At 37.6% G+C, this 26,597-nt stretch overlaps 1 protein-coding gene across 1 annotated transcript; it reads right to left on the reverse strand.

Annotated features, from left to right (window-relative positions):
- Nucleotides 1-1,870: 1,870 nt before the first annotated feature.
- LYPLAL1 (lysophospholipase-like 1) lies at nucleotides 1,871-26,066 on the reverse strand. Its single transcript, XM_009323105.1, has 5 exons — nucleotides 26,054-26,066; nucleotides 25,667-25,766; nucleotides 14,987-15,156; nucleotides 3,482-3,597; nucleotides 1,871-2,857 (listed from the first exon to the last, which is right to left on the reverse strand). The coding sequence occupies exons 1-5, from the start codon at nucleotides 26,064-26,066 to the stop codon at nucleotides 2,618-2,620; spliced, it is 639 nt and encodes a 212-aa protein (XP_009321380.1). The 3' UTR covers nucleotides 1,871-2,617.
- Between the last annotated feature and the right edge of the window lie 531 nt (nucleotides 26,067-26,597).

The following is a 26,597-nucleotide window of genomic DNA, read 5'->3' on the forward strand; positions in this document are numbered from 1 at the left end:
GAGGTGCCCTTTTGGCAAAGGAACCCTGCCCTGTGCTCCGGTATCAATTTGAAAATGAATTTTTTTTAAGTGTAGTAAAACGGGTCCAGGTCAAAAAAGCCCAGTCAGTCAAAAACCTATCTGGATTACTTTTGAAACATGCTGTCAAGCAGCTGGGCTAATTTTGACTAATAAAGTTTTCATTTGACTAGAGATCTAACAGCAGGCCCACTGTCTTAAAGGACTAATATTGCCTCTGGCTGCTTCTCAATACCAACCAGCAGTCCAACTTTTTCTGGGCTAAACTTCAATCTGTTTGTCCAACCTGAGCTAGGCACCAGCTGGGACACAGAGCCACACCATCCTCAGCAAATGGGCTAGGCAAGTCACGCTGTCCTCACTGGAGCTACCTGCAGACTGAAGGAAAACACTACCGAGAAGTTCTCTAACATCCCCAAAGTAACCTCAAAACTCTTGAGATTTGGGACCCCTTTACAGCATACAACTGACAGATTTCCAATCTTACGTCACAATGCATCTCCTGATTAGTTGGCATTTCACTCACAAGACGAGGAAGATGGAAGAAAACAGATGTAAGCTGGGGACTTCACTGTTTTCCAAGAATGTCATGAAATGCAGACCTTTGTAATTGCTTCTCAGCCTATATCAAGGGAATGAAACCAAACTATCCACTGTATTTGCAATTATTGAGACAGCAAAACCAATCAGAAGAACTGGGTTTGGCTTGGTAATAATTTCTGTTCCCTCCATGATCTTATTTCAACTGTTTTGTGCTGTTCTCTGACCTTGTTAAAAGCCACCTTGCCAGGAGCCCGGCACTTCCCCATCTGAATGCACTTGTCACCAAAATGAATTACCACCTTGCAAGAGTGGTTCAAATAGCCTCCTGATAAGAACTGCAGGAAGAGCAGAAAATGGTGCAAAACTCAAAATGATGTATTATCGCTAAAATGCTACGACTTCACTTGTCAAGGATTGTAATTAGAGCTGGGCCAAGGCAATGTTAGCTCAGCTGCCTCTGAACACACCTGTTTCAATTTAATTTGTAGTAATTAGGAAGCCTAGGGCACCAGGAAAAAATGCTTTTCAGTTACTGTTTCAAATAGCTGAGTTTTCATGTGCCATTTAAAATCCTGTTTTTCAGAACAGACTGCTGACTTGCTAATGCTACCAAAATGAAATAAAGCAAAATATTTTTAGCAGCAGGAAGTTGTTACTTGCTACTGCCAATTACATGCCTTGTACTAGAACAGTGACATTTTTTCCCCTTATTCTTCAAGATAGGTAAAAGCTGGCTTAGGTCTCGGTGCATGAGGATTCGAACAAAACTCTTAGTCCCCCAGAGCTGGCCGACACTTCTGGAGTCATAGCCAATACTGGCAGCAATCTGCTGTGACAGAGCAAACAACAGTGTCCTAGATCCACTCTTCAGAAAAGGGGGAAGGAGAAGATTAAGCAAGAGACTTGGATCTATTGTCTTTGGCAAAAGGTTGAATACCTTGTCATGCTAATAAAATTACTGAATTTGGGGAGGAGAAAATGGGGCAGAGGGGGGGGAATAAAAAAAGCATTAAAATTACATAAGAATAGATATTTATACTCTGAGTTAACTTATCAAACTGACACAGAGATGAATCATCCACCATTAAAATAATGGGATACAAGTTTTCTTTATATCACAATCATTACTTACAACTCTTACATATTCACAGAGGAGTCAAGTATCCTCATCTTTTAATTTAAAAAGTGATCTTGCAGACCAAAATAAAACTGTTGGCAAAAATAAGTTTCTACAGGAACAGTGCCCAAAGAATGATTTCTTCAAAAACAGGATCTTAACAATCATGATGGCACTTTTTTCTTTAGAAAAAAAAACGACACTATAATCCTCACAGGGCTCAAACAACACACACAAAGCTAGATCTCTGAGTAACAAAATAATGAGAATGGGTAATAACAAGAGCCTGTGGTAATACGTAGACACGGCTACTTATGACTTTTAAAAATGTAACACAAACCTCAGTTATTTTTTTGAGGTGACATACAACTCTGCTTTGGGGCAGGTTCATTCCCACATGCCGAGAAACCAACCGAAGCCAATACAGTTCCTCTCAGTGAACTAATTTGAATATATGCATGTATTTCTACAAGTAAAAGTCCATTATTTTAATAATTGGCCTTTTTCTCCTGTAATGCCATTAGAAAGACAACCATACCACTGTATATTTTTCCATCTTAGAAAACACACCAAAAAAAAAAAAAGAAAAGAAAAAGGTAGCTGGGAAATTCAGAGCAATGCTTTCTGAATACTGTTTTGATTATTTAGGAATGGTTTTAATATTATCAGTCATTATTTTCCACAGACTGATGTGGATGTGTATTTAAAAACCGGACAAGAAAACAGAAAAAGAAACCCATACGATAAAATGAGTGTTAGTAGTCAGCACCATCATTTCACCACTTAAGTGAACTTTATGGAATACAACAGTGTCTGCCTGAAGCTGTGCTTATATAACGTATATGTGTGTGTATATATATGTATATATAACCCATATACATGCCACGCATGATCTTAAAACCACAAAAGTCAGGAAGTATATGAAAGCTGCATCTTCTTTTATTCATTTGTCTTTGCTGCTTCAACAGGTAATTTCTTTACAACCCAGGTTTTTAGTTTTTCTATTTCAGTTCTGCTTAACTCATGATTAAGGTTTGGAAAAGTATGAAGTGATGTTGATACTCCCAGTGACTTCAACATCTTGTTGGTCTCTTCACCCCATGAGTACAGAACTAGATCATCAGCGGTTCCATGACACTGAAATAATTCTGGAAGAACACTTTCATTTCTTTTCAAAGCCTAGATGGAGAAGAAACACTGTCAGACACATCACTAAACATTTTAAAGAATAGTTACAATTACATGGTGACAACTTACATAGCATTTCATTTATTAACCTGCGTTTTACTGGTCATATTGTACTATTTCTACAAAAGCAAACAAGGAAATACTGGAAAAAACTGCACTTCAAATTCCAGTGTGCTAACTCCTGACAAATGATAGGGTTTACTTTAAGGTCTATACCCCTCTCCAAATATGGGAAATAGAAAAAAATTCATGACAGCAGATGGAGCCCATGAGTATTATAATTCATCACAAATTTTCAAAGAATAGTTACACTTACATGGGCTCTCTAACAACTAAGGACAACTTGTAAAGCATTTCATTTGTTAATCTGCCTTCACACGGACTTACTTTGAATAAAATAATCGTACTGTCTGTGCAAAAAAAGCAACAAAACATCATGTAAAGACAGCTTTAAAGCCTCACTTCCCTAATACTCTGCTTATCTATATCCAGGAAATGTCATAAGTTTAGAATATTAATCAATTGCCTCAGATGAATAAACATGCTAAACTCAATTTTAGTTATCGTGTTTCTTTTAGCTAAGCAGTTTTTCTGTAAAGTCTACCACACACTCACCTGGTAAACAGCAGAGTCTTTATTGAGAAAACTAGACAAAGCAAAGACTCCTGCCAGATCCTGATGAAACCTATATGCTAAATGCATTGCCATTCCACCTCCCATTGAAAAGCCTCCTAGGATGCAACAAAAGAAACGAAGATTGGATTTTGCTATATGTCTTTGCAACCCAGCATCCAATTTATTTGTATCGTCAGACTTGTTTCTTTTATACACAATGCAATCAAAAAACCTCGAGTAATATAAAGGTTACAATGATCTTAAATCAAAGCATGATTCAATTAAGAAGCTGGATAGCTAAAGTACTGCTAAAGATTCATTACTGAGAGAGAAAAATAATTAAAAAAAAATCAGCCAAAATGCCATTACTTTAGAAGCTATTCGTGTATGGTCCCTACCAGGCAGTTGAACACTGTGGCCGTATATTCTCTGATGTTAACAAAGCAAAACTCTACGAACAGATAATTCTCACTGCTTTTTTATTCAACTTATTTTTCCCCTAGGCCAGTAGCATTCCCATGTGAAAGACCTGTATCACTGTTGTACATAATTGATGAACATTCACCACATTAGACTAGTACACAGAGGTTGAGGGTTTTTTTGTTGTTATACCTTAGGATGTATAATAAATAGGGAAAAATTGCAATGTACCCCACCTGAGCTCTAACAGGGTCTCTGAATTAATGGCCTTCTGTGTTCCATATGTCTCTTCAGCTGCACTAATTCCTTACGCGAGATAATTCCTCAGGGATGGAATTACATGACAAATGCTTATTCATTAGGAAAGAAATCCACACTACCGCATTACTTCACAAGGACACAGTATATAGGCTATTAGACCGACTGTATCCAGATAATGACTACGGTGAAGAATGACTGGCTGCTGAAATCTGTTCTAGCACAGAGATGGCAACAACCAGCAGAAAGGTTATGACTGCAGCTCTACTTAGAGCGGCATTAGCATCCAGGGTACTGGTGATACAACTGGTTTGTGCGAGGTGGTTAACTGGTGTTAATTAGTTGCAAAATTCTGAGCCCAGACCTTTTCACACACGAGACATGAAATTAGAGATTGAAGAAATGTAAAAATAGTAGAGAAAATACCAAACCATTTCAGCTTCTTATCTTTTTGAAGCGATTAAAATGAGACTCCAGAATGGGAATGGCTCTTTTGCAAGGGCTACGTAAGCCCTCTGGGGTTGACTTCTGTGCTACGCAGAAGTCTGACATGGGTGCTCCTGCAGCACCGAAACTGAGCCCAATGACACCCTGCAACTTTGGTACTTCACTGGATCCTGGGACCACACAGGAAATCTCTGGCACACACAAGCTCAGAGGCAGAAAATGCTGCACTTCCTAAATATCAGTTGGGTCACAGTGAGATTGTTCCTAATGGGGACTCCTCTTCCAGCATATTTATCTGCAAGTCCCAGCAGGTCTGAGGCCCTTCTAGCTCATACTCTATCCCATGTTATGACTGGAAGATTCGGCTGGATTTGTGTAGGAAATTTTCACGAGAACACTAGACTAATCCAGACATGAAGTGTTTTCTTTCTTTCTCCCACACAACATTATTTTTTGATTTCTGATGAATTTCTGATCAGAATTTCTACCGAATTTCTGATTTTTCTTTCTACTTACTGTCACCTTGTAGTCTTAAGAAATGATTACCACCAAAAGCAGTAACTGCAGGTTCCTGACTTACAGAACTTGGTTCTTAGGGAGAAAGAGCAAGACCACACAACATGGAAGACTGAAGTCTTGCCTTCCTTTTTCAAACACAGTCCTTAATTGCATTAGGAGAGCTGTATCCTCAAACTAGGAGATACACCTGGGATCCCCTAGCTATGCACCCAGGGGGCTGATAATACCCTGATATTTATCTTTGGTAAATAAAGCCAGGACCTGCTATTTACCCTATGAATCAATCTTTAACCAGTTCAAAGTTAAATGTAATATGTCTAAGTGCCCAGTGTAGGTTCAGAAACAAAGGTAGTTGAGGAAAAGTAGGACTGAACGTGGGTAAACAAGTTCAGAACACACCTTAAAAACTCACACAGCCCACATCACCTAAAATTTTGAATAAATTTGTCTTCACAAAAATGAAAATATTGAAAATACTACTGCAAGCCTTTCATCTGCATCACTATTTCCTACCAGACATGTTCTCTTGTCACATGTAAAAGAATTCTACAATGAAATGAAAATATATTGCAAAAGTGTCATAGTAATCACAAAAATTCAACACCATTGACCCCATGTTCACAGAGAGAAAAAAATATAGCCTTCTGAGAAAGTATATAAAATACAACAGCTACACAAAGTTTCGATGTAAACAACACCACCTTGTGCTAAGTTTCCTTTATTCTCTTCTGTGGAATCTGATCATTTACTTCTTCATTTCCTTTTGATCATTCTGAATGATGCTGTCATCCCAAACCCAAAAAGTAGCACTTCTACTCTAAGAGACCATTTTGCATTTGCTTACAAATAAATACAGCTATACTTTGTCCACATATAAAGTGAAGTCCATTTTAAGTATTTTAGAATACAGGAAAAAAGCTGCATTGAAAACTCATTACTAGTTTGTAAATGATTTAATCTAAAATTTTGTACCCAGTTAGTCACAATCTGGCAACACTATCTGCAATTACTCACCAGCAGTCTTTGACAATGTAGTCACCTTCTGTTTAGAAGAATATTAGGTAATGGTTCTTTTATGTGGCTCATACTACTATGAGAAAATGTAATACAAAGGACTAGTTCTTTGAATTTGATTTTCCAGGGGAAAACCTGAAGTTTTTCACTTGATACCACAACAATCTCTGAGTAAGTGCGTATAGTAAATGCTTCAGAAACAACAATTTGAATAGGCATTTGTAGTTGGAGACAAATTTTTTCGATTACAAGAAGTATTTCAGTATAAGCATAAATTTGACATAACACATAAAAGACATGCTCAGTCAAGAACTTCTATAAGAATTCAAATTTTGGATTAAGAAAAAATAAGAGGCATGTACAGATATCACACAAAACAAGCATATGAAGTGACAGTCAGAATGTAAGCAAAACACAAAAGAAAAGTAGAAGTATGCTTATGTATACCAATGATCTCAGCATAAAGAATACATAAACCTCACAGCATTGCTAAGCAGATTGTGTCATGAGTGTTAATCAAGATCAAAAAATCACATGGCAACATTTCAACCTTAGACAGGCAGAACATAGCAAGCCCTTCGCTTCAGACCAATCTATTTCCAAGAAGTACAAAGGGTGTGCACAGAAGTTCAGAATTTGCCAATAGGTTTCACATATAAAGTACGTTCACTTTCCAACTTTCCCCTTATATCTATTTTTAAAGAGATCTGTGATTAATGCTTCAAAACAGTTAAAAAGTGTTCGCTATACAATGCTCAGGATACCAGTTCAGGAAAGCATCTAACTATTGGCATTAACTTTCCTGCCTTACAAAGGAGGTTTATGCACAGGCTGAAAGATAAGCACGTACAAACAGACTTAACTAAGTAAAGCACTTTTCTTTCAGTTGCAAAGAAACTTCATTCAAGTACACATTTATGACCTCAAATCTGCTTCTGTGTAGTGATGGTTTCTAGGCAAAACCCCTTTGCAGTGAGAAGAAAGCTGCTTGTAAACTTGCTTTGCTAGTTGAGAAAGATCTGCTGAAATCACAGGATCATCACACTTCCAAATTAAAGAATTTGAATAAGAAGGAAACTCCCATGCAATACTTCACTAAAAACAAAACATTCTTTGCTGGAACATCATCTGTAACTATGTTAAGGTAAATCCCAGCCATACAATGATGTAACACAGAGTGAAAAGAGACTGAATTTCTCGTATGTAATTTATTCCTGCTTGAATAAAATAGAAACCCTCATCACATCTGCCATTCTTCAGTGATAAAACCTTCTTTCCAGAGCTTGTAAATGGCCTTAGGAGCCTTTTAAACATCAAAGTGCTTGTATAAAACCTTGAGCTCACTTCTGCTAATGATCTTGATTTATATTAATTTGTTCCTCATTTGTATCTGTCTGAAATGATAATCTGATCCATGATGACACTTGAACATTATATCAAGTTCAGGAAACCAAATATTTACCTGCTGTCAAACTTCAGCTTTATTAATTTCTTTGTATTTGGTCTAACAATGTTTGGGTTTGTATCTCAGAAAATGACTAACTTTATTATCTAGCACAAAGGTTTCTTTATTTAGTGTGTCTCTCTCTTGTGTCCTGTATACATGAGAGAATGCTAAAAATTCTGCCTTCTCCCCCATGCTCTCTACTTTAGTGCCTGCAATGACCTATTCCTGAGTTCAGAAAGCTCTTTAGGTTTTCATTCTTCTTTACAGAAAAAACACCTAACAAACACAGGTTTGACATTGCTGATTGCTTCCTGAGTCATATAGATCTGACTGTAAATGCCTTAGTCAATTTGTTACAGATAATGATTATAGACTTAGGAAACAACAAACCGGATCACTTTTTCGGTCTTTCCAGTATAATTTTAAAACGTGATCAAAGCTGTTTTCCACACTAGAAATCACAGCCGAGTTTTACTTATTAATCACATTTAGTGCATGAATTCTGCCATCTGCACTGAGTACAGATCTGCTCCTTGCAGAGACAGACCTTGAGCTCTTCTCGCATGAATTTGAGTGGCAGAGGTAGAAACTGCTTCATTACAGCACAGAACCAAAAGAGGAAGAGGAGCAGCTAAGCCCCAGACTTTGGTGAGGTAAGGATTCAGACTTGGGTGTAGGGGTGGGTTTTGGGTTGTTTATTTTAAGCAGTATTTCTTCACTAGTTTCTCTCTAGTAGCTGTTCTTCATCTTCCCTGTATTTCTTCAAATTTGTTAGTACAGCTTTGGTAACAAAGTGGCAAGAGATGAATGCTACAGTATACGGTGCCTGTGCCAGCACAGTGCAAGGAGAGACAAATGCTCTTCTGTTGTATAAGGCTACACCAGCACAGTTAGAAATTGTCTTTGCCCATTCCGTTATCATCACAATACATCACATACTCTTGCATCATTTTCTTTCCATTCTCCCAGCATTTTTCATTCTCAATTTCTCCTTTCTTTAGGTATTTCAACTTAGAGTTACTTTAATCAGTTTGTTATCAGGAATTTTTCCCTAAAGCTACATTTCAGTTCACTTTCTGCTCTCCCTAGGGACTTTCTGTGATTTACCTTCTACTAAGGGTAACAGCAAAACTTTGTTCTACACATCACCTGCAAAGAAGCTGACTTTCTGTTTTGACCTTCCTTTTTCATTCATGAATGGAAGTATTATATACACTTAACAGTGTTCGTATATGAATATCAGCAAAGAGTACAAATGCCAGTGGAACAGCAAATTCCCTTCTTCACAGAACTTCCTGAACACTGCTCCTGTGTAAGTGCTCAAACATGTACTTTGTCTCAAATGAACTTCCTCACAGCAGTGATTTTCTCCTTTTAATCTATTCATGAAACTTCACTAAACACTAACCTTACACACTAGCAGGACTGCAGTGAATGGTTTCCACCTTTGATAGCCTTTTTATTCTGTTTGTTACTCAGTAACCGAGTCTTTACAAGAACAAAGGCAACTTCCCTTGACTGGCTCAGACACTTCCTCTTGTTAGGAACATGAATCAATTTGCTATCCAACTTTCTCACCAGCCAAAAAACATTTTGAAATGCATGTTTAAGTGGTACAAGTTTTACTGCTCTCTTGTAAAAACAAGTATACAATAGTTTCTAATGTATCAACTCGCAGTAAAACCAGAACCAGTTACGGTTTTATTTTCAACTGATATGGGTAGTACAGGGGAACCCAACATGTGGACCTAAGGAATCATAATTGTTAGCACTAGAAGGAAAATAAAATCCATGAAAAGTCTCAAATCAATTTTTAGTAAGATGTTACTCTATCAAATCTATGGCTTGCTTTATTTACCTAGTGTTTTTTTCTTGGTTGTTTCTGAGGATGACAGCACAGCCCTGCTGGAACACTTACCTGTCATTTTTACAGTCAGTATAACTGCACAACATGGAAAAAGAGAATAACCTATTCTTTATGTTCATGGTATTCATGATTTTAAATGGAATCACAGAAAAGAAACTAGAAAATAGGCTCTCTAAAGCGAAGAATAGTGAAGCACAGGAACAGGTTGCCTTGGAAAGCTGTGAACCTTCCATTAATGGAGGTCTTTCAGAACAAGTCAGAAAAGCAATGATAAGGATTTGCCTAAATAGAGCTGAACCTGCACTGACACATGAAGATGGATTAGCGAATGTTGTTACGCCTCGCTCTTCTACGATCCTGTAGGCACGACTGGAAAAAGTACAGGTTAATATGCACCCTGTGGCATGTCCACACATGACTCAAGCATTGTAAAAGCCCATCCATCTGTTTAATTTTGACTGAATTCAGGCATTTATTAAAGATGAGTAGGCATATGTTTTCAACAGGGCTGAAAAGATCAGAATTCGATTCACTTTATAATTCTTTTCTTCCCAAAGCCATTATCTGATGATAATATGCAATGACAAGATCATGATTGAATTATTTTTGGTTTTACTCCCATGAGCCTTATTTACTCTTAATCTTCACTATAATTTGCTAGGCCTGTCATTCACCATGCAGATCGAAAGGAAGAATGTGCCACCTTTCAAAGACCCTCATTTCTAGATACATTAATACAGACACCTTCAAGAGCTGGGAAACAGAGTGACAAGTAGTGGATCCTACTCTCTGGTTAAAATTATTAGCACTTGTACCTCCAATGATTTATGAAGGAAACAGAAACATTCATTTGTTAATGTCTCTTGCTTGCACATCAGGAATTAACAAGAGCAGTAGAGATCCAAAAGAAAAATAAATGGCCAGTACGGGTGCAAAAAAACAAGAGGAGCAAACATTTTCCCCAAAGTACAAATGCAATGCAAATTTACACTGATGCACTGAAAATTAATGAAATGTTTGCTGGTATTATGGGGGAGATGGACTAACAGTACTGCTTTGAGCCCAGCATCTCATAGGCATAATTTAGATAAACCACAAAGCCACATAACGGGTGGTACAGAAAGCGAAATCTCATTTGAATTGCAGCGACAAACGGCAATGTAAAACCATGAATTTACTCTGTGAGAGCAAGGTAGTAAGTGCCTCTAAATGAAAGACAACATTTTCCTAATAAAGGCAGAAGATACAACATAGGATGAGTGACAGCAAAAGGCTTAGAAGCCAAAGACATAAAATACCAAGATTGTAGGTGAAGTAGTTTGTCCAATGTTTTAACGATTTATTGTTAATTTTTTTTATCTTCCCATATTTACAGAATCCTCTTTCTCTGGGATGTCAAAGCCAAGATATTTCCTCCCCATCCCATTCTCACACACACTGAGAGAGATGGAAATGCTAATATTTACAAGAAGCACAGAGCTTTCATGTTACTTCCACCATGGTTCAGTAGCTATGCGAGAAGTCTACCAGTAAACAAAAAGTGGTTGTGTGTCTTGTGTTATTGTTACAGTACAAGGGGTCAGGAATCATGCATGTGTTTTTTGGCATACAGTCAAATCTACAGGACTGTAATGGAAAGTTTATTTTCACTGGCTGCCTACACAAGTGACTACAGGTGGCAGACACCAACACGCTTGGATCAGCATTTCTGCGCTACACAAAAAGTGACCTGTAAAAGTAGGAAAGTAGCACTAAATTAAGAACCAAAAAAGAGAACAAAAAGACTGCCTTTCACTGAAGTGTAGTTGACTAAAGTGAGCCTATCCAATGTGAAGCGGCCATTTCTTTCAAGAACTTCTAACATATTCTTGAATAAGATTGTTGAAATCTTTGACAATTTCCACCTAAGTGGAGTTATTTATAGTGCAGTATCACTATGGAAGCAGTTTAAAAACCACCAAACAAACACAAGAAAACAAAACAAAGCAAAACCACCACCACCACCTGAAAAACCAACTCAGCTCTAAATAGAAAAAGAAATGATTGTCCCACATTTCAAACTGTGGTTATTTGCTTGTTTAGCTAATTTAGCAATGAATTCAGGCATTTATAAAGAAGGAAATACATCCAGTTTTTAAGAAGGGATACTATTAAAGTTCCAAGTGTCAGAATTTGACTAATTTTATCATCCTTTTTTATCTCCAAAGTCAATATAAACCTACTTACAGGATTATTTGCAAGAAGTACTTTAGCCAGGAAGAACCAGTAAGAGTAACTCAACAAGAATGTCTGGCTAAAAAGTGACTTCCATTATCAAAATCTGGGGATGATATAATTATTTTTGAATAATTATATATTGCAGTTAGTCTCCCTTCCTCCCTCCTCCAAGGTTAGGGGAAATAAACCTTAATGAACCAGAAGTCTACTTCCTTCAAAAGCCTTCTGTATTAATAGGAAAGCAACTCATGAAACTGTCAGGAAATAGGAATGGGTAGATGAGCCACATACTACCATGTGCTGGTTGTTACACTAAATTGATATGGAGGTTTTACTAATAAGACTTTATTTACCTCCAGTAGATTAAGTAATTTAATTCTTTAGAAGTAGATTCACAGAGCAGCTGTTAAAAACAAGGCTGCACCAACATTTTTCTTGATATAGAAAAAGAGGAGTGGCATCGCACAACCTGGACTCCATCCCCAGCTTTAGAGTTCTGCCCTACAAGCAGCCACTTGTGGATTTCAGAGCTAACTGTGCTACTGAAACAAACAGTGCAGGCTATAATTTCTTTCAGAACAAATGATCTTATTGTACCCACAATCTTGAGCCTCGTGGAAAGTTTGAATGCCTCCAGAAGGAGAATCATCCCCCAGAACACCAGGTGTTGGGCTTCTCTTTTTCCACTGCTTGAGAGCCTGCTCCTGTTTCCCCTCTCTTCCCACTCGCTCTCCTTTGCACAGTGCTCCCTCAGATCTTGCCTTCTTATCCCACACCTCTGAGCTGTCAGCAGCTACCCACCTTCCTGCTTGCCTAACACCTCGCTCGCCCTCATCTAACAATATCTGACACTCATCCTCAGCCTGTAATTTCTAGTCTGCTATTCCATATAAAACCATAACCTTCAATCTTGTTACCTTCCTTATGCTCGTTTTGTTTTCTTTCCACTCATTAAAACTCCCACTCATTACAAAACAGACAGTCCCACAACCCAGTTCTCCTTAACCCTTTAACAACCATTTCATTCCCTGTAACTACCTCTTCATGCAACTGCTCTGCGCTCTTGGCTTCTGTGACCTACCTGAAAAGGCCCCCACTGCTTTTCACAGACTCCCAAGTCCTCCAGTCTCTTCTCTCAAATATTTTGTCTCTACTTTCCATAATAAGATAGGTACCAGCATTCCCATTACGGATCTCCAACATGACTCAACATCACTGAATGCACTGAGGAAATATTCATAGCAAAATTTCACCATGGTTTCCTCTGCTATAATTGTCTTATTTTTCCCTTCACCACAAGAAGGCTGCCTCCTCCAACTCTATGGTACCAGCAGTCACAAATCCACTGTCTGCTCCCCACCTGTTACCTCAAGCCTCCTCTTCCTGTATCAGGTGGATATTCCTGACTTTTTCAAAGAGAAGTCTAAAAACATCTGACAGTTCTCTGACATTCTGTACACCAATCTTTCCCAAACTCAGAAAAATTTCAGGCCACCCGTTTCTCCTTTTCTAGTGGACGTTACAGTTTGGTGCAGACATACTGACTATATCTTCATAACTAAACCTTGGCCTCATATTCTCTTTTGATCAAAAATGTTATAAAGCTGCCAGGTGCCTTTAGAGAATTCCTAATTCCCTGTAAGAAACAATGCCAGAAGATGGGCAATTATTTGCACAAAGTGCCATCTTAACTAGGAATGTCACATAAGGCTGACTCAGACTGATACTAAACCCAACCTTTATGCACAGAAACCTTACGGGATCTCTAAGCTTCATTCTCCACTGCATCACACACTGGTTAATCATCAAAATCAGTGCAGAGAAGGCACAAAATTCTCGTGGAAGAACACTTAATCTTGTGCAGCCACAAGTGACACAATTCATTTTCCACCAGTGAATTTCTGCATCCCCATGGGTCCCTTCTGCGCTTTGGATGGAGCTAATTCAGGGCTGCCTATTTGGCTTGTAGCACGAATATTAGGTTCAACTGTGAGGATGTATGCAAGTCGTCTCTGTCACAGAGGCAAGGAAACAGTGCCTTACTGTAGAAGCCTGAAATCAAAGCTCTCAAGAGTAAGAAAATAAGTATAATTATTTCTGATTTACAGATGAGGAATGCAAACACACAGAGACGGGGACTTCCAAAGAATCTACGGGCTGAAACAATCTGTGCATACCAACTTCCTTACTCTGCTTATGACTTGTAAAACAACTTTCATACTCTGCTGTCTCACTAGATCTCATTTTGAAGGCTACAGAGAAAGGAGAAAAACCTAGTAGGAAGTTGGATCTGTACACAGAACATCTCCCAGCTCACCCTACAGAAAAGCACCTGCGCTTCTTCAGCTGTTTCCAAGCCAGCAGGTATAACACAGAAAAGACAGATCAAAGAGACTGTGCTGACAGCCATCCAAAACAATGCATTCTGCAGCCAGGGCAATGAGCCAGAAAGGGAGAGTAAACAGAGGCCTTCAAAGAGCAACATGGGGCTGGACCAAGAAAACATGTAGGCTGAATGGTAGTGGCTCCACCACGCAGGATTTTGATGGCATGACTCAGTTGGCCAAAAATTTATGAAGTTCCCACATTAAGAGTTTTTCCCCCAACGTTTGTGGTCTAGGGATGGGACAGAGAGCCAAGGACTTGTGAATTCTCATTCCCTCTCTCACACAGGCTACTCCATTCCCTCAACTCCTGTGCCTCAAAATCCCACTATCTGTTTCACAGAAGTACTGTGACAGTTACTGGAAATTCGTGGAAATTAAGAGGGACAGGAAGATAGACACATATGAACTATGACAGCTAATACTTCACTTGTTATCAAGTGCGTTAATCTTTAGTGATGTGTAACATGCAAAATTTTTCCCCCATGAATTAACCCAAAATTATTAGAGAGGTAAGGAAAATCTCATGATTATTTATATGCTACATCTCCATTCTCCTAAATACAAGTCATTTTGGGAAAGTATGCTTTTCATTCCTCAAAAAGGGCTAAAAGGAAATAGTAAAAATATGTACTTTTTAAAGTAAATCACTGCCCACCCTGTATTTTAAATAACGATTACAAATGACTATTTACAATAAAAATAGTTTTAAGTTACATTTTTGAGGACACTGCTTGCAGTTAGCCACATTCCCCAGCTGATGCAGGTTAAATAATGTTTCAATATTCTGGAGGATTGGCTGCTGAAGGGGCTATTCAGCAGTTGCAAGGCATGCTCATGAGCTTTCAGGATGGAGTAAATTCAAAGTAGATGATCTCTTAACAATTAAAAAACCCCTTAAAATAAACACATTAAAAGTAAGTCTCTCTTACCTATTAGTATCCTGTTCTTTGCAATGCCGTTTTTAATCTCATCGTTGATCAAGTCTGTAAGTCCCCGGCACATAGAATCAATACTTTCAATGTGTTCTGGACAATCATTAGAAATCTTATATCTGTCAAACCACACAGTGGAAAAGGCTCCTTTCATAGGTGTATATGGTCTGGAGTGGTGGAAGGGAAGAAAACAAATGATTAAGCAAGCATAAGACCAAAAGCCTTCAGCATACCTGATAAATAAAAACAATTCACTTTCTCTCCAGCCAAGGAGAGAAGTAACCTCTTTTGGGTCTAACTCAATTCACATCCAGTCACGTTGCATTTCCTTGCATTCAAAACACTGTCCTTCAAGAATGAAGACAGCATTTGGAAGCTGTATAAAATGCAAGTTTCAGTCAGTTCAATGTCAAGGTTGATCAAGTCAGCTAAACATTTTAAATCCTAAGCCTGTCAAGAGGTTCTTAATCCTAAACAAAGTTAGGGTTGAAATCCACCTTGGAATAGGACAAACTGAATTAACTGCTAAACAAGACAGCTTTGCAGGAGCTAACTTTATGGGATTCAGTTGTCTTATTCTTGTCGAAAACTGACAGGAGTATTTACAAAAATTTCTTCCTTCTGTCAATTTTTCTTAAATAATACAGCCATCCTCACCTTAACGGGCAAGTATCTCATAAAAATAACTGAAAGTAATGTCGTGTTGCTTACTGGATTGGTGCACAGACACAAATTAGAGACATAATGATACTTCCCCCCCAGTACTGTGTTGTCAGATGAGTATTTTAAGTGCTTTAACATGCTGCCCAAACCTCAGATAATCAAGGAAGCTACAACTCAAAGCAGCCTTTTCTTTGTTTTTAAATAAAGATGATGAATAGAGCCCTGAAATCCCAAGAAAGGTGATCTAATTGCCTTGCAATGGCTCTACAATTTAATACCAAACATACTGCTTTGAGATCGATGCTTCATCTCAAAACCAAGCCCCCTAAAATCCTTAATTGCAATGTTTAATAAGGGGGCACATTCTTCATTTTTACTTAAGCTCAGATCAGATTACAATCATTGCCTACAAAGAGACAGCCTTTGATAAATTTGTCTGGATGGGAACCCACTGAAAATGCTAACATTGACTTCTGTGATCTCTCTGGATTTTTTTCAGGATTAAACAAAAACACAACTAACCTAAAATGAGAAAGCCACTATTTCAATTATTCTTAATGAAAGAACAAATTCTGCCTTTATTAATACCAGAGAGGCTTCACATATGTAAATTGCTATTTCTAAACCAGAAATACTGCCACTAGTACAAGCATACAAGAGGCAGTATACTATTTGCATTACGCAGTCACACAAGTCAAAAATGAGAGAACACAGATCATCTTCTGCCCGGTGTCATGAACATGAAATTAAGAAAGTCCATGACGTAAAAGCTGGTAAGCCAAATATAAAGAAAGAGGCAACAAACAGCAACAGATAGGTACTGACAGATTACAGTTTTTCATCTTTTTGAGCACAGCTTCAGGAATGAGTACCTAAAAACCACAACAACCTACTGTTATTCAAAATGTCATACAAGTACGTGGTCAAGTTTAGTACAGTGTGGGCCTTAAGTAGCCCCTCATTTGCTTAATTCAAAACAAACCATATACTTAAGCACCAGAATTAACAATTTTTTTTTTTTTCAAGTTAGCTCTCACTCGTCTATTAAAAAAAGGTAACTCCTAAATTAAAGGAAATTCAGTGGAAATATTTTGTACACCCAACAAGCTAAAGCTAAGTTTAAAAAATGTTATTAAAATGCCTTTGCTTTTTTTGTTTGTTTGTTTGTTTTTTTTTTTAACTTCTCTTTAGCATTATCACTGTCTCCAGGATCCTTCCCAAATGAATTGATCAACACCTAAGAAACAAGATTACACATCTCTAATTCACAAAAGTCAATTTCAAAGATGAGAAATTCCAGTCAAAAATATCAACAACAGCAGAATCAGTGGAGTTTCTGGAAGTCGCTTGGACGATGTGGTGTACAACAGACTAAGCGCTTGGGCAAACAGCATTTAATTCACAGTTTTAGCTTCTCTCTCACTTTTAAATCAAACCGTGTTAAAATGCTTAGCAGCCAGAGTGCTTCATTTTCTAGTAAAACCAGAGTACCTTACATTTGTGTGAGAAAAGATGTGTAAGGTTTTAGTGTTATTATGGCAGGTTGACCCAGGATTTCCATGGAATGAAGATACGTATTTGTATTACATTACAGAAATTTACAGAAATATTAAAACAGGTTTCCCCACAACTGAAAGACAGAATCACACAATTCATAAACAGGACAAAATCCATGATGAGATTATAATACTTGATCAGATGTCAAAACCCAGGACCTTCACCTGCTGTCTTTGCAAATTCTTCCATAAGATAAGATGAAAGACTAATGTGTCTTAAGCCCACAGGAAAAGACCCCCAAGCAAACGGACAAGATGCTTTCAGCTTTCTCAAAAACATCCTTGCAACCACCCTTGATTTCTCAGAAATGCATTAAAAATAACCTTTACATAAAGCTGAGAAGTAAGATTCTTTTAATGGTTCACCCAACTGGCACATCTGTTTTAGTCATTCACCTTGTTCCTTAAATAAATCCCTTTATTAGCTGGCACACTACAACTCAGACATTACCACGGTAAACAAATATGTTTGGCATGGAACCATCTGTACAGCTCCAAGAATACAGAACAAAATTTTTTCATACAATTAAACCACAAAAGAAAAAAATAAAAGAAATCCCTATGTTACAGTGACACGAGAAGCTGGACTGAAATACACAAAAGCAAAGAAACACAGAGTGGAGTGAAAACTCCACCTGGTAAGATCAGCATGGTCAGTTAAGGACAGTGTCAGACCAAATGGTCAGCTTTAAGTTTGGATATTTTGCTTTTCTAAGTTTAATCAAAACTCGTAACATTAGTCCCGATGATTTTTTCCTCTGTGCCTCACTTTCTTTATTCTCTTTTTTAAATTATACTAAAAATAAAGCTCCATGTCTCTAAAATGTGTGCTGCTGAAACTCAGAATGAAAATACATAGCCCCCCAAGTTGTGTGGGGGTTTTTGTTGTTGTTTGTTTAGTTTTAAAGGGGGTGTGTGTTTTTGTCTTGCTTGCTCTGGAGCACACAAAAGATTCAAATCCATATAAGAAAACAAGAATCAAGAACCTTCTCTCTGGGTATATTCAACTTCCAAACTTTTACCCATTTTTAAGAGACATTTGAAACACAATTTCCTACCAATCGAACTAACTCTTAACATTTAAAAATAAAGAGAAGCGAAGACGTAAAGGAGACATGGCTAATATCAAACAGCATTTAAGAAACTGCAGGCACCCTAAAGAAAAGGATCTTTAAAATGCTTCCCAACATCGTCAGATCACTCTAGACCATGTTTTCTGATTACTTTATAGGTCTTATTTTTTAAGGGTGCGCATAGATCTACAACTGTTTTCTCACACATACACTTCTTGCATGAGACTGCAGTTTCAAGAAGATCCTACACACCTAATATTTGAATTTCTTAAAAGGAAAATCTATCCTGTAATATCTCTGTAAGTATTTATCATCCTTTCAATCTTTTAAACATGTATTCAGATAGAAGTAATTTTCACTGTTGATTTCACTGCAAAGTTTCAAAGTAGTACAGATCATTCAAGTTTTCACAAACTGAGGATAGGTTAGCTTCTGCTAATGTCAGTTATGTACTAATGATGAAAATATAATGAAAGCAGGAATAAACGTTTTTGTTTTTTTTTTTTTTAAACCGATGGAAAAACGCATCTTTTTCCACCTTCCTGGAGCATGGATTATATACTCTAGACCTTCTTAATCACGTTTAGAATTGCACTAAATAGTTTGAAATTATCTTAACAGAAGTGGAGAGCAACTGAATGATGCTACACAGGGTTCAAATTCAGACCTAAAAACATGCCAAATTCTATCTCCAAAATGATGCTATTAGCATAGCAATTCACATAAAACTACAGGTGTTTTTGTTTGTTATCCAATGAATCACTGTCCCTGTCCAACATTTTAACTTAAAAGACAAGCCAGCACTACTAGCTGCTTTAAATAAGAAACGTAAGAGTAGCAGACAGCATGTTGACAAATAGTTAATATTCTTCCCCCAACTCTTTCTCCCGATGCACAGCCATATCGCTGCCTTCACACTCAGCACTATGATCACCCTGCTAATGCAGTCACATAAAACCCAGACCACTGGTGCTGGCTTACAGCTTTCTTGAAGTTCCAGACAGAACTTCCTGAGATGTCAGACAGAACTGGGAATTTATAGTGAAGTTAGGCTTCAAGATTCAAAGAAAGAAAGAGAAAGATCAAAATTTTTGAAATCCTTACTTTTGCTTCCTTCCCAAGCCCATCTCCTCTCAGTTAGGAGGCACAGAGTCGCATGAGACATTGTAATGTTGTCTTTTGGAAGTCTATGCATCCCTTCGAGAAAATCTAGAGAGCACACTGCCAGACTGCTTAAGTTCTAGAAGCAAGTCTTGACTCTCTTAAAGCTGATGGCAGGTTTTTCCAATGAAAGCAAAGTTACTCCCCAGTCCCAAATTTTCTGCTAGCATAATCTCACCACTGATACTAGTACACCGCAAAGAAAATCCACTTCATAATTCTGCTTTTTAATTCCCACTGTCTGCTTGCAGCAGAAAGTGAATTTTAAAAGAAAAGGAGGGGGAGGAAGGCAGAGAATCCACCTATTCAAATCAGAAGTATAATTCAAAGCTCTAGTCCAAGGTATATCTTATGTTAAAACTGAGGTTCAACATATCTTAACAATGAAGCTTTGAGGTATGGTAACACAGCATGAGATGTGTCAGAAATTCAAAGAGCTTAAACTTGGAAGTATACTTAAAAAAAAAATTAAAAAAAGGAAGGCAAGAGTGATCTCCATGAGGAGTAATTTTGTCTGTTCCACAGAACAGGCTGTGCCTGTTCACTCAACCACATGCAAATGCTTTTAATAGTTATTCTGGATATATATTCCCTGAAATGAGAGCTAACTGAACCAGTACAGAACAGTTACCTTAAAGAAATACTATGTTGACAGCTTTTGTTACTTGGGACAAATCTTATTCATTCAAGACAAAGGAAGCCACAATACAAGCTGACATAAAACTCAGCAGGTCAGATTCTGAGTTTGTTTCTGTTGGTTTGTTGGGTTTGGATTTTTTTTGGGGGGTGGGGTGTAAATTGTGGGGATTTCAGAGAAACAGCAATAATGTTATGGTTGAAAAGACCGTAAATGACCTTTTCTAGACACTGCCAGTTCCTCAGCAACCAGCTAATAGTGGCTGCTTTATGAATTCACTGAAAGAAAGTGGCAAGCAGCAAACCATGGTCCAATCTGAATCAGTTCTCCGTTACAGGGTTTGAAAGACACTCTGGGATTCAGACTGGTATCTTCCACAAGCTGGTGGCGAACACCACTGAGGATGGATGAATGACACTAGCTAAGCACAGAAACCCCTGAAAAGACTGTAAAGCAAGAGCAAAGAACGACACATAACTTAGAACCCCACAACTGCTTGCTGGAGGGACCATATAAAAACCACTGTCTCCAACTCTTCTACGCTGGAAAACAGTTGAGAGAAGAAAAACAAGGGGAAGGATGTCTAAGAGTGCGATGTAGTTAAAGGGATTAGAAATATATGATTATCGCCATCATGTTCTACTTCGTTTTCCCAAAGCATGACTAAAGTATATTTGACAAGCGTTTATTGCATTCCACATTGTATTTAGTATATGATGTAAGCATTACATGTATGCATATCCATATGTCTTCCTCACCTAATGCAAGAGGAGAAATAAAAGGAAAACACAAAGTTTATCCAAGCATGCTTCCATCATTATTATGCAGAATGTTACATTTCTACTTACAGGAGATGAAAGAACCACCCCATGATGCCAACCAAAACCCTTTCCATTTGTCCCTCAAACTTCCACCTCTAAAAAGACTTCTTTGTGTTAAATTTATGAATGAGGTTAGGGCTTACAAAAGTGAAGGATTAATAACATTTGCTTGAGCCAAACGTAGTATGATAGGCACCACGCACGCTCCCCTACGCGGCTCCGCCAATCCATCTCAAGTCTGACCTGCAGTACCCCTGCTGCTTTTCCAATCCTAGGCCTCTCACAAGTAGAGACTGCCAATGTAGCTGAACGGTGCCAAACTGTCTGGTGGTTTTGCGATATAGCCAAATGGGGACTACGATGAGATGAAACTCATTTCCACCCATGAGCCGAGCAAAGATATGAACTTAGGTGAAAGGATGGAGTACCAGGCCATGTAATGCTGAGCAGTCCTTACCAGCCACATACTTAGAGACAAGGGAAATCAGAATAAATTGGGGAAAAAAAAAAAACCAAACCAGACAACAAACTCTGCATGGAGACTTATTGGCCACAGAAAGGTATGTTGAGTGAATGTCAAAAAGATCCACAAAATAGCCCCAGAAGTATTTATAGTTTACTTTCTGACTTGCAAAAGAGAAGGACTGTCAGAATGGAATGCTAGACAACGCAAAGAATCTTTGACCTAGATTTTTTAACGGAATTATAGAAGGGAAGGTATACTTATTAAAACAAGTGGAGCCTAAATGGTTTTAACTTTACCACGTTAGCTCCTGCAATGCCAATTTAAACTATCACTTTCTATTAAAAAAAAAAAAAAGGTTAAATTGGGTGGTATTCAGTTCTGATTTAGAAACTCAATAGAAACCTAATGTTTAAGTCACAGTTGTAGCAGCTGAAACAGTATTTAAAGCTGTAGCCATCCTGACCCAAATAAAAAAGGAAAAAGGAAACCCTCTCCTTTAAACCTATTACTGTAGACGTGGCTTTAGGGATTGCATCAGCTGCTAGGGCTACAATTTGGGCTTCTTTTTTTTAATTAAAGATATACATTATCATTACAAGGGAGAGGAAATAGAATTCTGTTGTGTTTAAGAAGTGTAATCTATGTACAGAGGCACTGACCTTGAAAGAAAGCTAAAGTTAAAAGAACAACCTATTAAAATAAGTTCTCTACTCATTTTTAAGTATCGCAGTTGCCTACATTAAAGACAAAAACCAAAACCTCTCTAAGCAACGTCTAAAAATTTTTACTTGTAAAGCAACATTTGCACGCGCCAGCTACACGCATTTAATTTCCAAACATATTCCAAAGTCAGGTGCCACTACTCCCACTACATCACATTGAGACTTCAAATCCACATATTTTTCCCTTTTTTATTTAAGCATGCTTTTTACCATAAGCATTTTACTTAGAAATTTTGCAAGTTTTTCTTTTTTAATAGTACATCGCACTATCTACATTCTGTTATTTTTGCTCAGGAAACAAATATGAGACTCATAGGACTTTCCAAAGTAATGGGGGATGAGTGTGACAAAACGCTGCAAAAACTTTACCTGTCCAGCAGACATCTGGTGATCATTCTCTACACGGATCCTACACATTATAAAAATTATTAAAGAAAAGTAATTTTTTTAAAAAGTGTAACCTTTTACCGAGACCTACGGAGAACAGTAAAAAACAGTTGTATAAAATGTAGTTCAGTAACATTCTATTGCTTTTACCCACAAAATGGAAGTATCCTCTCTAGCGTTTGCCAAAATCAATGCTCGTGAACCCAGAGAACATGTTTTAGAATTCTTCTAGATTATATGCTGGGCTGATTTTCCAAAATAATTTTCAAACATATTGACTCGAATCAAAACATGTCTGAACCTCTGATGTTGTAGTAAATGAAAAATATGTATGCTTCAGTGCCTGGGATAAAATCTAAACAAAATATAAACATAAACCCCATCCACCCTCCAACAAAGAAAAAAATATTTTCAATGTTTTCTTGAAAAATTTGAACTCCACTGCTTTTCAGAACTGTATTTAATAGAGGTGAAGAATGTATAAGGCCAAATCTATAGATCTATCTATCAGCAGAATTATATCCATCAAAAACGTGAAGAGGTATTCTTGACCTGCAGTTTATCCTGCCAAAGCCTCTAGCATTGCAGTTATATCATCACACCTGCTTTTACTGGCATAACTGCTTTGATGGAGAGCATTCAATGTGTATGTGGTAAGTTATGCTGGAAAAGACAGGAGTTTATATAGAGAATGAACTACATCGACATTAACAGTATTTTGCCAGAGGAGCATATTAGCCAAGCAATCCTAGTATGGTCTTGCCTAACTTCAAGCTTTCCTTTGATTTCATCGTCAGTGTAAAAAACTGCTGCCAAGCTTTGCACTCTGCTCCTGTAATTGACAATGCAGTGGCAGGTTGTGCCACCCACAGACACTCTCACTCGCATCAGCGTAGCTTTCGACCAGCATATTGCTCTGTCTCTACATGATCAAAGACTGGATCAGAACCTTCTTCAGCATATCTGCACACCCGTAACCGTCTACCTATAGGTCTCATTATCAAGGATGCTGAATTCCCCCACTGGTGCCAGAAGTATTTGGAATTCTTATCAAAACATATATACATACACACACACACAAAATCAGACCTTATATTCAAGTTCCTAATGAAGATATAATTATTTTAATGCCTGCCATTCCAGTTTGGATGTTCTAGGCCTTGTATTTCCTTCCTGTGGAAGACAGGAGAGCAACCATTACAAATGTTTCAAAAGCATAGTGTGTTTTGGACTTGAATACCAAAACAATGTGAAATGGGTCTGTAAAGGCTTCTGTTATTTGGTTTCAACCAATAACATCTTCACAAACTTCACTTCAGCATTGCTGCAAACAGTGGCAAACGTTGTACTTAAGGGCATCTGTTTTATTTCACTATGTCAGCTACTGGTGCTTATCAGCAACAGAGGACCGTACACTAATATTCCCAAGTGTACTTCATATTGCCAGTCAAAGACAGTGTGGGTATTTTTTATTTTTTGAATATACAACTTTTCACAGTTTTGATTCAGAAGTGGTTTTTAGCAACTCGTGCATGACCTCTATCTGCTCTAGAGAAGAAGAGTAGCCTCGATTTAAAAAAGAGAGTGGAATTAACTGTTTATTCACATCTTTTAATTACAACAGTATCTTTCTTCCCATCTGTTTACCAAAGTCCTGAAATCCAAACTCTTAAGATAAAAACAAATTCCCCATAAACGTCACTCATTTGAGTCAGGAGATCTTGCTGGTTAATCATTTATACGTAGTTTACATCTGTAGTTATCCAAAGAAACCAAAACAAATGAGAAAAGGATTGGACCTCAGAAGTGCAGTGGGATGGAAAAGTGAAGCACTGGCCTAACAGATGTGGTCTGAGGTGCTCTGGTTGCATATAACATGTGAAGCAAGATTGTTTTATAGGGAAGCAAAACCTCCTGCATTTCTCCAGTACCTGCTGTGTTGATAGGGAAGAAACGGAGCCTGTCAGCATGTGTGATGTGCCACTGATAACTCTAGCATCACTTTAGCCTGTCATCAATGAAGTAATGAGCACATTATTTACAGAAAATCGTATTTGCTACCTACTAACCCAAAACGCACTGCTTCAAAGGCTTCCACTCACAGGCTTGATTTTTCTGTAACACAGTGAGTACATTCACACTGCAATCTCTCAATTGCTTTTCCTGCCTAAGTAGATCATAAAAATACACGGTCAAGGAAAGTTTTTTTTCATGTATTAGTGAGTGCCAGACAAAATCTGCTATTATACTTGTTTATGCCCTCCAAGAAAATTTTTTCTGACTTTCAAACCTCTGTACCTCGAAAGTCTGTGTAGAATGTCACAATTTCCTTTTCCTTTCAGCATTCATCCACACTTACGCACAAATTCAGAAAGAAACTTAAGCCCCATTACCTTTCAAGGAAACATTTTCCTAACTTAGAGCCACAGACACCTTAAAAATGAATTTATGTTAAGAAAAATTAAAAGTCTCTGAAATATAAGGCTGTGTCTTTAGAGAGCTAAATGTGGAGGCAGGTGTCCAACTTTTAGCCTTTAGGTTTGACCTCATTAACTTTCAAATTCCTAGGGGTAAATATTTTTATCTATATTTCCGGTCTACCACTGAACACACAGTGTCATTTAATAAGCAGATTTGTGCCTACAGCGAATGTTGAACTCAATTCTCATTGAAACAGTTGGGTCAGGATTCAAGAAGAAATGTGTAATTTTAAATCCCCAGTGTTTCTCCCGCAGCTGAAGATCTTTCACATCCTACTTGCCAAAAGACCAACCACCTTCAGAACTGAAACCTGGCAGTATATACAACAGAATATTGTAGTGGTTTATTTATTGGAGTTAATTAGAGGTAGGACTGTGATCCAGAACATGGCTCCATAATGCCATTACAACTTACATTGGAGTATCTTCTTCTATTTATATCAAGGAGATGGAAAGATGCTATGAGGACAATACCTGAATTTGAATTAGAGACACTGATTTCTGTAAAGTCTTAACCATTTAGAGTCTTAACCACTTAAAATCACAGTCCCTGGGCAGCAATGCACTGTTGAGCTCCAGTTTTGCCAAAAAGCATATACATGAGAAAGAAGAAGGAAGTGTTCTGACAGTCTGTACCAATATTCACAAGTGTATTTTACAGTACTAGAATAGAGTAATTTAATCCTACAGTTAAAATATATTAAACAATACCTGGCAGGAGCCGTTGGGTAAATTACTTTTATATGTTGGAAAGCCATGTCTTGATTCAAAATTTGTTTTATCCATGTTCTTGCTCCTTGGCCAGTATCACCTGTATCACACAGAAGAGTACAACAAGAATTATTCTGTGCATTTAGAAAGAAAACTACACAGTGTCAAATATATTTATGCCAGATTAACCTAATTTCTACATCACAAGGTTAATCCTCCAAAATGCTAAAGAAGAACTTTCTAGAATAACCTCAATCCCCTTTCCAATGAAGACGGACTCAAAACTTCCTAGAAACAGACCATGTAAGAGGTCCCACAGCATAAGTTTAATAAATACTTTACTACACCCAATGGCTTAGTATCTCCCAATCAGGCACAAGGCCTTACCTCTTACTTGCATCTTACCTTATTTGCTGATAACAATGATAAACAAAAAATACTGATGAACATCTTAAAAAGTGAGATAAAACACCTGCTGCTCCTCTTAGAAAAGATAATTACTTTTACTACAGAATTTTGTATTAACCCACTTCAAAACTTAGTCAAGACCAATGAAAAGGATCTTAACATTTAATAAAGCTTATGTGTAATATTAGCATAAAGGGAAGTATCAGTCAAACACTCCCAATGTTTTGTAGAAGTCCTCAAGAGAAGAGTTTGGGTTAAAATATCTGGCAGGCTCCTCAAAAGCCTTAATCCCACAGTTCCGTTTGAAAGCTAGTCGAGATCTGACTCTCATTGTGCTTCTTCCTAGTCTTATCAACTCAGCCTATAGCTAAAACCCCTGCAGACTGAAGTGCTATGAACAGATATACAGGATGAATTCTTACGCAGACAGCATATGTTCCTTTCAAACAAGTATACATATATACACCAGACAGTTTCTAGAGCTTGTCTTTGTGTCACTGCTGTCTTCAACTATAACTTCACT

This window comes from Pygoscelis adeliae, unplaced genomic scaffold, assembly GCF_000699105.1.
Source record: "Pygoscelis adeliae isolate BGI_AS28 unplaced genomic scaffold, ASM69910v1 Scaffold80, whole genome shotgun sequence".
Taxonomy (NCBI): domain Eukaryota; kingdom Metazoa; phylum Chordata; class Aves; order Sphenisciformes; family Spheniscidae; genus Pygoscelis; species Pygoscelis adeliae.